This window comes from Equus caballus, chromosome X (assembly GCF_041296265.1).
Source record: "Equus caballus isolate H_3958 breed thoroughbred chromosome X, TB-T2T, whole genome shotgun sequence".
NCBI lineage: Eukaryota > Metazoa > Chordata > Mammalia > Perissodactyla > Equidae > Equus > Equus caballus.
In genome coordinates, this window is record NC_091715.1 from 64,342,507 (window position 1) to 64,354,531 (window position 12,025).

A 12,025-nucleotide genomic window follows, 5' to 3' on the forward strand; every position below is an offset into this window, starting at 1 on the left:
TGTCAGCCTTGCCTCCTTCTACCTCCTGTCTTCTTGAAGCAGGAGGCCTATATAAACTACAGTGGCTGGGGAAGGTGGTCTGGAACTAAATACTGCAGGTTTGCTTTAGCAGAGAAGTATGTCCATGTGTGTGTTGGAGGCAGGGAGCAGAGGATGGAATGTTTGTGACCAGAGCAGGAACCAATAAAGACGACAGCATGGTAGGAAGAGGGTCGCTGAGAGAGGGAAACAGAAGACAAGATGGACTGAGTAATGTTACACATAACTCTTGTTATATATCTAATATTTTCTCTTTTTAAAGATTATTTTCACATGCATTCTATATCATTTGTTTTGTATAACTCTATGAAATACACAATGCCATTATTTTTATCCTTATTTTTTAGTGAGGAATCAAGGCTCAGACTTGCCTGAGACCAATTGGAACTGGGATTTGATTACTGCTCTTCTGACTGCCAGTCCAGTGCTCTTTACATTTCCGTTTTATAGAGCTTGAGCCAGATTGTGGAAGGTACTGAAAATCAAGAAGAGGAGTCTGGGCTTGATTCCTGTCCCCTCTCACTAAAGCTAACCATAAATAAGGTCAAAAGGAACAAGAATGATCATGGCTTTATAACCATTCCCAAGAAGCTCCCTCGAGATCATTAGCTGTGGGCCCCGGCTGAGGACCTGTCCGTGGTACTGGGTTAACTGCCACCTGTGTTTCTTGGTTAGTGGGATAGGTGGGGGCATGTTCAAATCCTTGGAATCAAAGGGACTCTGCTTCCTTATAAGACTTTCTAACAGAAGACTTTCCTTTTGGCAGGGCACAGACTGTGTGCCTAGAGTTGTCTAGGTTGCCTAGCCTGTTTCACAGGCCCAAGAGCAGCATCCTGGAAGAAGAAATTTACTAGGAATCAGCAATGCTTGGGATTGCTTTTCAAAGAAAAGAGCCTTTGGTGATTAGGCCAGAGGTTCCAGGCTGCCTCAGCCCCAGAAAAAGTTATGTCCATAGGATACATGACCCAAAACAGGCCCTGGGCTTGTTTCCAGTCTATGTAGGTCACTGAAAGGAGAAGCACTTAGCTACTCCTTTCTGTAGGGTAGTTTTTTTGCTTTTCAGGGGAAGCCCTTAGAGTCAAGAGAGTTGAGCTTGGAAAAAATAGATAAGAATGCAGACTGACTTCAGTCCTCTTTGAGTCACACTCAGGTGGACTCTGAGACTCCCAGCAGACATCCTAATATGAGTAGAAGACTTCTGAACCCATGTTCCTTAGGTTGCTATTGTTGTCTTAGTGCCTACCACATTCCCTTCTAGTTATATATCAGGGGAGCCAAGGCCAAGAAAGAAGTAGAGATATACACCAGATTACAGTGATTCAGTGAGAGAGCATGGCTGGTCCCTAGGTCGTCTACCTTCCTACTCTGTTCTCTTGTACTATTCTGCACTGCTTCTGTCTTTGAAGCATAGTGTCAGGGCCCGTTTGAGAAGAGATATCACATGGACAAGGGCAAGCATCAACATCACAGGTCATACAGACCTGGCTTCTGATCCTGCTTCTGCCACTTACTAGCTGGTGACCGTCAGTGTGTCACTCAGCATCTCTGGGTCTTACTTTCCTCAATTCTAAAATTGGAATAGTAGCTATCTGGAAAAGTTTTGACAAGACTTAAATGAGGTAACATCTTTGAACACACCTTGACTAGTACCCAATCAAAGTACAGTAGGTTACCACCTCTCTCCATTGCTCTCCCCAGGGAGGTCAAGTGTTCCTCCTACTTGACACTTTGAAGAGGCAGTGGGTTGATGTAGAACATACAGGGAAGATAAGTTAGGAAATAGGCAAATAAAATATTTGCTCAGTTATAGTGGTTAGGTAGAAAGCTTATGACAGCCTGGATTAAAACTGGGCTATATTCTTTGGTATTAGTAAGCACTCTGTATCTCAAGCTTCCTCGTCTATAAATTGAGGGTGATGATCTGTACTCTCCCTATTTTGAAGAAAGGCTCAGCAAGATAATAAATATGGAAATAATTTTGAAATAAAGCAAATGTTCAGAGACAACACTGAGCAGGAGACCTGAGTTTTAGTCCCATCACTGTCATTGACTCATTGTTTAATCTTGGTCAGGTCCATCCTGCTTTCTGGATCTCAATTTCCCCATTTGTAAAATGAGGGTGTTGGGCTAGATGATCTCTGCAGAGGTCCTTGCCTCTTCTGACATTCAAGGAGTTTATTATTTAAATAATGATAATAGATAAGATCTGTGTAATGCTTTATGCTTTATATATTATTTTCACAGATATTATCTCATGTGAGAATAGCACTGAACTACTGTATTAGGAATACGAAGACCTGGACTCTTGTCCCTATTTTGACATTGACACATGGTGTGACCTTAAGCAAGTTTCTTCCATTCTCTGAGTCTCAGTTTCTTTTTCTTTCTTTCTTTCTTTTTTTTTCTGGGGAAGATTCACCTTGAGCTAACGTCTGTGCCAGTCTTCCTCTATTTTGTATGTGGGTTGCAGCCATAGCATAGCCACTGACAAGTAGTGTAGGTCTGCACCCAGGAACGGAATCCGGGCAGGCTGAGGCAGAGCATGCCAAACTTCGCCACTGGGCCATGGGCCCGGCCCCCTGAGTCTCAGATTTTTAATGTGTAAAATGGGAGATAGGAGGGTTGGACTAAATCAGTAGGTCTCTAAACTTTTCCACAACGCCTTGGGGAGTCCTATAGAGTTTCTTTAAAGTGTACCAAAGTGCTAAGGTTGCAGAGAAGGGGTGAAAAGGAGAGGTCTAGCAGGAGGAGTTCTAAGTTTCCTATGCCTGCTTCAATCAGATTAGGTTTAATTTTATCTGTTATATATATATATATATATATATATATATATATATATATATATATATATATAATCGGGCCTCTATGTAATATTTCACTTGTAAAAATGGTTCATTGCAAAAGAAAACAAAAACTTGAATAGCTGTGCTTTAATGCCTTATGTGTTAAAAGTGGGATTCAATAAAATATGTTGTTTGGTAGCTTCATTTTTATTGTTGTTTTAACAAGACAGTATATTGTGAACACCCTTCCAACTTTAAAAAGAAAGACACTGACTACACAGCATTCCCTTGCAAGAATATGGAATAATTTATTTAATCATTCCTCTAATGTTGGACATTTAATTTTTTCCAATATTTCCTGTTTAAACAATGCTACATTGAACTTTTTTGTGCTTAACTGATTATTTTCTTATAAAACATTCCAAGAAGTGGGAATTACTGGTTAAAGATTATCTGTATTTAAACAATTTTTAAGATATATTACAAAATTGCTCTTTAAAAAGTTTGCACTCTCACCAGCAATACCTCTTTGCCAGTGCTTATTTAATCCTCACCAATCTGACTTGTGAAAATGATATCTTAATTTGTATTTCTATAATTTCTATTAAAATTGAAATTGAACAATTTTCATGTCTATTGATCGTTTGTATTTCTTCTTTTAATTTCCTATTCACGTATGTCGCCCATTTTTTTATTGTACTCTTCATCTTTATATATCAAGGAAATTGACCACTGGTTTAACATACTTGATGCCAATATGTTTCTCTGAGATTGTGGTTGTCTTTAAATTTTATTACGTTTATTTTGCATAAGACAGTTTAAATGTATTCTAGTCAAGTCTATCAAAATATTCACTTACATTTTCTTCATTGTCATACTTTAGAAAGCCCTTTTCTACCTTCAAAAATTTAAAAAGTTTCACTTATAACTTATAATTTCTAACAATACTTCAATGATTTCCTTTGTTTTTATTTTTTAACTGACATCTTTAATCCATCTGGAATTTATTTTGATTTCAACTAGTAATTTAACTTTATTGTCTTTTCCAAATGATTAACCAGTTGTTCTGACACCATTTAGTGAATAGGTCGTCCCTTCTTCACTGATTTAAAATGATGTGTTATGTTGTACAGAGTCTGTTTTTGGCTTTTCTGGTCTCTTCCACTGATTGATCTATACTGGAGTCAATACCAGACTGTTGTGATTATTATTGCATTATAATACGTTAAACATCTTGTAGGAAAAGTCTCATTACTCTTCTTTTTTGAAAATGTCTTAGCACTATCACACATTTTATTCCTTCAGATAAACTTTGGAATTACTTTGTCAAGATTTTGTTTGGGTTTTTTTTAATTTATAGATTTCATTGCAGGAAAACTGACATCCTTGCAATATTGCAACTTCCTATCCAGGAATACTGTACATCTTTCCATGCAATTCAGGTCTTCTCTTACATACCTCAATGAAGTTTTTTGGCTTTGTTCACACTTGTCCGGCATTAACACTCTATTTATAAAATATGAGAAGTTCTACATTCTTCAGTCTTATTTGTAAGTTCATAATGAAGATGATGACTTGACCCTCTCCTCACTTGCATGATGTGATGCCACAAATGATGGGTAACTCCCCTGCTTGGCCTCCTCTGCTCCAAATAGGATTTTTCAGAATGAGCGTATTGAAAGAAGCCTAATCAGACACTGACCTCAACTCATACTGCATGGCAGCACCAATGGGGCTGACAGAAAACAATAAAAACGGGGAGTCTGTGGAGAAAATATCTGAAGGCCGTCTCATGACCTCTATTCCTACTGGAGCTTTGAATCATACTTGAAGTTTATGATGAAAGGATAGGACCATGAAGAAAGATGCAGAACACCGTTAGGTAGTCAAGGATTTCAGAGCCAGCTGGCAAGCAGAGGATCTCATGTGACCATTCACAGGGGTCAAGGATTTGGGCTGTTGTAATAGAGAGTTATTAAGCATTTAAATGTGCAATCTCTTTGCAGTTCTAGAGTGTAGACTTACGTTATTCACCATGAGAGAGGATTTTTGTATTTTGCCAGAGATTTCACAGTGACATTTTTTTGCAAGATTGGTTATAGGTTGTTGATATAATTTTATTGTTGGAGGTCAACAGTGTCAAAGAGCTAGGTGTAATGTTTGTAGAATCTGAGGTGGAGAATATGGATAGGAGTTTGTGTTCTCTGTGTCAATTATTCAGTCCCTTAGGCTACAGCATGGGAACACAGGACCTTCTAGGACCACCTTGGAGCAGGCCCAGATCTCATTTACACACTTCTGTCAACTGAATACTGAGAAGGCATCCACAGGGCCATACACTTATTAGACAATGAACAAAGATGGCTGACACCCTCAGTGACTACAGCTCTGTCTTGAGACTACATCCACCCACACTATATCTCATTGGATGCAATTGCTGGATTTTGCACTGGCTCTACCATCAACTTCCTGTGGCTCTGGGCATGTTATTTCAATACTTTGTGTCCATTTTCATAACTGAGGAGCAAGCATCACATTGGGACGTTTCATTAGAAGGCTTTTAAGATTCTTTATAGCCCAAAGATTATGCATTTCTAATTAGCCCCAATGGGCTACAAGGAGAGAGATACTGAGTTTCCTAGAAGGAAGAACCTTTATAGCAGAGTCTAGAAATGGAATGGGCTTAAATTCAAGAAAGGGTTAGGCAAACACTTTGCAGGAATGCTACAGAGGGGATTCAAGTCTTGTATGGAGAAGTGGGTGTGTTGTGACCAAATAGTGTTTAAAATTCTTTCCAATCTGTGAGAGCCATAACGTTATGGACTGTGATTTGGAGCAAACCGGTGGTGTAATGCCTGACAGGTCCATTTCATCTTAATGAGCATCATTTTCTTTTCTTTTTTTGTTTTTTTGAGGAAGATTAGCCCTGAGCTAACTGCTTCCAATCCTCCTCTTTTTGCTGAGGAAGACTGGCCCTGAGCTAACATCCGTGTCCATCTTCCTCTACTTTATATGTGGGACGCCTACCACAGCATGGCGTGCCAAGCAGTGCCATGTCTACACCCAGGATCCGAACCGGTGAACCCTGAACCCTGGGCCACTGAAGTGGAACATGCGCACTTAACCACCGCGCCACCAGGCTGGCCCCCAGCATCATTTTCTTCAGCTATATAATGGATCTATAAAAATCCCTGTTATGCTTTTGTACAAGATTGTTATCAATCTTTGTAAGCTAGTCAGATGGGAGAAATTTTTTATTTTTTGCTGTTATATTTTATCTTGTTTTAGTTTTCGTTACTTTATGTTGTTATATATTTCATTACATATCTAATATATAAATGAATATGTATTATGTATATTATATATTTTCTTTTAGTTCATTGTTATTATTAAGAACCCTGATGACTTCAGCCATATTAGAGAAGTAGAATAAATAGAAAAGAAGTAATAGTAACCCAGTGATTGTACATTGGCTCTGCCATCATTTGGAGAAGTTGATAATTCAGGTGGGAGAAGTGGATTGGAAGCAACTTTGTAAGATTGTTTGCCCTATCCCCTGTCTCTATTCCTAATCCAAACAGATCAGTCACAGTCCTACTTTTAGGAGATTCCTTCCATATGCATCTTTGGAAACCTCAGCCACTTCTGTCATTATCAAGTGTCATTTAAAACTTTAAAGTCATTATTCTGCTTCCAAAAAACCATGTGTCATATGTATGTATTTGTATGTTTAGTATGTTATATGCTTTATGTGATCACATATATACATATATATATACACAAAAATATAATTCAGAAACCCTATGTGTATGTGTACACACACATCTGTTCATTCACACATATGTGAATACACACGTGTATAAGCATGTTGTTTATGCATATCTTGCTTATGGCTTGCAATAACAATGCCTCTCTAACACTATGTTAAGTGCCTTGATTTTTTGAAGGGCTTTAGAAAACAAAGAGAAGAGACCATATGACTCCAGATAGAAGAGACAGTGTTGTGTTTGGTTAATATCCTAAAAGGAGACTGTAGAGGGAAAAGAGATTATTTTGGTTAATTTGTTGCTTACCAGTAATACTTTTGCCCTTTATATGAAATACTCTGCAAATATATTATGGATGAAATCCAGATATTCTTCAAGGCTCCTAGAGCTGAAAAATATTTTAAAAATTTTCTAGTTCAACCTGTTTCTAGTTCAACCTATGTTATCAATGAGACCCAGGGAGGAAAAAGGACTTGTCCAAGGTCATGTAGTGAGTTGGTGATAAGACTGAACAAGGATTCAAATCTTGTGACTTCTAGCCTAGTGCTCTTTCTGTTATCTGAGACTTGAAGATTTTTGTTCAGCATAGATTTTCCTCTGTAGCCTCAACACCTAGTACAGTGCCTGATCCATGATAGGTGCTCGGTAAATGTTAAATAAATATGCAATGGCATTGGTTGTACTGGGCTTTGCACTTATTCCTGGGTAAATTGTAGAGGATATCTGTGTTTTAGGCCAAGAGACATTCTGGGACAAGGTATGAACTAGAGTTGGGGAAATGATCTGAGTTCCAAATTGAAAAAAACAATTTGATAATTTTTCCTCTGCAACCTCCCTCATTCACAGGATGATTCACTTTCAGAAGTGAAATCTAGAACTCATCTGGGAGCCCTATTCCATTTGCTGTGCAACTATTCCTTGGCAAACAGGGGTTCAGGAGCTAGTATTTTCCTGTGGAAGAAGAGATTTCTCAAAGACGTCAAGTACTCCTAACTTGACATTATTTCACTAATCAATATGATGTACTAGCCTTGAGGATTGCAGCAGCACCGATACTGTGGGTGTGGCCCAGTTTTAGAACACCCATGGCACTGTAAATGAACCCACTGCAATTGGATACAGGGCTTGCCTTCTACAAGTTGACACCCAAAGGCTGAATGGCACTCATAGCACTATCCTTTCTTTGCACATTTTATCGTCCTCAGTTCGCAACAACAAAAAAAGCTATTAGCGAATTATATGTTGTTTATACAAATAAAATCCTGTGATGTGATAGAAAGAGTACTGGCCTAGAGGCCTTAGTTTTCTCATCTATTAATTAAAAATGATGATAGTACCTACCTCAAAGCACAGCTGAGGCAATTCATTTAAATAGCACATGTAAACCCCCTAATGCAGGTTTGTTTCATAGTAGATGCCTATTAAATGGTAGTTTTCTTCCTTCAGGGGCCTCCAATTCAGTGTTCTTCAGGAAAGTCACCTCCCCAGAACTCATTCTTGGAATGAAAGGGTTGTACTATGATGATTTTTAATAGTTGTTTCAAGCCCAGCATTTTGGAGTCCTTTGACAAAGGGAAAGGAAGGAGGGAGGGATGGAAGGAGGAAGAAAGGGAAGAAGGGAGGACAGGAGGGAGGGAGGAAAAGGAAAGTTTTGCTGACCTGGTTACTAGTGAATCTCCTACATATAGTATAACCTACTATAATAGATGTGTTTTCTGTGCCTGATGTACACATTTTAGGCTGAGTGAAGGGAGAGGAAAGGCAAGATGTAGCTAGATTTATGTGTGTTTTTTTCCTGCTATCAAATATTATCAAAATAGTTTTTTTCTGCTCTTCAATTATTTTTTTCTTTTCCCTGCCACAAACATTCCTCTTCTGCCAAGAGAAGCCTCCCTAAACCCCGAGTCTATCCCATAAACTGTAGCACAGCAGTAAATGAGAGAAAAAACTCCAGGAACTTGGAGAGAGAAAGGGGTAGAGTGAGGGATGCACGAGCTCAGGCTGAGGCAGGGCTGGGAGCATGAGAAGTTCTGATGTTCCAGAGCAGCAGGGTATGTAGCTCTGTCTGTTTCTTCTGGTGACTCTGCCTGTGGATCTCTCTCTTCCACCTGTGTGTTCATTGAGCAAATGTTTATTGAGGAACTACTGTATGCCAGGCTGGTACTAGGATCAAAGGGGCAAAATATTTAGTAAAATATATGTTTTTGAGTGGACCTGCATGTCTTTCTTTGAGTAGCTGTGACCTGGAGGACCTCTAGGTCTGAGCGTGTATGTGCGTATGTTTGTGTGTATCTGTGAAAATTCCAAGTGTGCATGACAGCAATTGTTTTTCTTCTGCTAGCTTCAGAGGACTTCCTTTTACTTCCTGTGATTCACTTCACAAAGAGTGGGCTTAATCTCTGTTTGATTTTTATAGCCTGCAAGACTTGGGGTATGATCACTAGCAATTTAAAAACAATTAGAAAGCCCATGGAGTTCTGTTTTCCAGAAGTTTCACCTATATTTGTATTATGGAAAATAAGCATCTTATTAGCTCTAGTATCCTATTCATGATTGCAGGATTCAGGAAGAGGAAACATTGCCTGAGCCCAAGTCTCTGTTATGCCATGCTAAGGAGTGACAATTTCCACCACTGATCATTTTCTCATGGGCATTCTTGGCTTTTAGCAAAGGTAAAGCATCTTATTTTTTTAAAAAAATAGTGAGTAGTCCATTTAATAAAGGAGGTATCAGCAGGGCCTGAATGGTTCGTCCCCATGAAAGACTCCTATGAAAACCAAATAATATAGCATTGAATTAAACCAGCCTGGTTTAGTAGTTAGATTCTGTGTGATCAAATTGTTTGGGGTTATTCTCTGTCCACTTCTGTCATCTGGCAGGATATATATTCATGCCCGTTCTGCCTAGAAATATTCAAGGAGAGAGACTCTGGAAACACATTAACAAGGCTGTCTACTTTTATATTTGTTCTCCCAGGGAAACAGAAGTACCTATGTGCCAGCAGAAATGATTGCACCATCGATAAATTCCGAAGGAAAAATTGTCCATCTTGTCGCCTCCGGAAATGCTATGAAGCAGGGATGACTCTGGGAGGTATGATACTTTTCTTCCTTTTACGCCTTCTCCCTCTCCCTCCCACATTCTCTCATTCTCTCTTTAAACCAGATTTTCCTCTTTGATGCTTCCAAGGAGGCCAGCCATGCTCTAGATACAGGCTGACCCCTTCATATCCAACATGGCCATCGGCTAGCTGGTGACTCTCTTTATCCTTAACCAAATCACACCCTTCTCTGGGGCTTGGCACAGGAACAAGAGGTGTGAAGCAGAGATCAGGACCCATCAGACAGTGAGTGAATGTGGACTTGACTGTGAAAGGTTCCGCAGGGGACATAATAGTACTGGCCTTATGTTGTTAAATGGTGGCTAGGATGAGAGAATTAAGAAATCCAGAACAGTCACTGGTGCAGGATGACCCACACACAGGCTGGCGCTGAACACCCAGGAATATCCCTCAGTTAATTGTTGCCTATGTTGTAGTGCTGGCCACCTGGAATGAGAAGCTGCTTCTCTTTGGAACCTATGACTAGGTTGCCAAGCAGAGCCAATTTCCTATCCCACATCTCCCAGGGATGAGCAGACCTTTTAATCATTTCCTTTTCTTTGCAAACCTATTGATCATTTCCAAAAGCATTTTTTTTTCAGTAGCACAGTAGCTTGACAGAAGGAAGATACAGCTGTTTCAAGGGTGAACCCCCATCAAACTGCCCCCTAGTCTGTATCTACCATGAGCACTGTCATCATTCCGGAAAGGCTTGGCTGACACTTCTATTTTTCCCCCTCCAAATTCCTCATTTCTTCGTGTTTATGTCTGCTCAGTGCCAAGGTCCTCCTGCTGCTGCTGCATCCAAAAAGATGCACCTTTCATGAGAAAAGCAAGCTCATTAGTCTATTTTCATTTGGAAATGGAACCTGAAGAAAGGCAAGGTTATTTCTAAATGCCTGAAACTGTAGCCTCATACCTGATTACTCATTATCTGCTGGGAAAACCCAAATGCCTAGAATCCTGCCCTCCCCTCTTCCCCACTCAAGGCTAATTTAGAGGACTTGTCCATCTCTGGCTTTCTGTCAGGTGCTCGATACCTTGGTCTGCCTATGTGCATATTTACAGAAACCAACTTGTTTTCCAGCTATGTGTGAGTCTTCATGTGGATAACTGTACCCTGCCTTACTCACAGGCCAGTACTAGTCTTTAAACAGACCAAAGTACTACAAATGAATTGACCCAGGCTCAATTTGAGACAGTTTCAACAGAAGCATCTCAAGTAGTGTCTGAGACTCCTAGACATTGCAGGCAGGTGCTCTGTGAGTGGTTTTCCAGGCAGCCACATCAAATGAGACTCAAATATCTGAGAAAAACCAAACCTTGTTCTTGTTTGCTTGGCTTACTCCAGAGAAATCCTACCATTGTGGTCTAAGTAGGGAGGAAGAATCAGGACTGGATTGGGGGAATGCAGAAGGAAAGCTAGAAAAGGTGACAAAGGGAATGACAAAAGGAAGTTTTCTCCATGTGAATGCTGCGACCCCATGGTGAGGGTTCTGATAAAGTCAACTCTCAATTATTTAGGCTCTCTGTGAATTATATGTAAGAGAGGGGGGCTCCTAAGTAGAGAATCCCTTGGTTTTCCATCTGCTGATAGGAATTGCAAGCCTGCTTTGACATGGGTAAAGTTTAATGGTAACAAAAGTCCTCATAACATTTGGGTCTGAATATTAAAATTAGTTTCATGTCTCAGCCAACATACTCCATTAGAAAGCAGTTTGTGACGTTATTACAGTGAACCCCTTTTGAAAAGGAGTCTGTGCGTAACAGATAACTTCACTATTCCGTATAGCAGTCAGGCATTCTTGGAGACAGTAGTACAGTAAGTTTTCAAATTGATTTATTGGATAGAGTGCTCCAGTTCGAATGGGCTTGGTCAAAACAATGGAAAGAAGCTGAAAAGTGCTGTGGGTGGCTTTCATTTCAGTTCCATTTCTATGATATTTACTGAGTGTCTGCTATGTACAAGGCACCAGGCTAAGCAATAGAGCTTCAGGCTGCAAACTTCAAGAAATGTCCGCAAGATACAGGGATTTTTGGTGTCCCGTGAATGGTCTTGCCTTTGGAGTCAGGAAAACCTAGGTTAAAGGCCCAGCTCTGTGATTTACTTTGTCCCCTCTCAGCCTCAATTTCTTTGTCTGTAATTTAGAGATACCACTCTCACAGATTTATAACAGACATCAAGGGATCAGATGACATGATGAATATGGACATCCTTGATAAATGACAAAGTGCTAGACAAAGAGGATGGCTTATTATGACAATGAGGTCACTGGTAAGGCTGTTCATAGCACCTCCCAGTTGGCTTTTACCCTGAGTTATTTGGCATGCCCTAA

At 39.8% G+C, this 12,025-nt stretch overlaps 1 protein-coding gene across 1 annotated transcript in view; it reads left to right on the forward strand.

Annotated features, from left to right (window-relative positions):
• AR (androgen receptor) overlaps positions 1-12,025 on the forward strand; it is a 155,606-nt gene that overhangs the window by 114,717 nt on the left and 28,864 nt on the right. Inside the window, 1 exon segment of the mRNA NM_001163891.1 lies at positions 9,566-9,682. Within this exon segment, the coding sequence (NP_001157363.1) occupies positions 9,566-9,682 (117 nt within the window).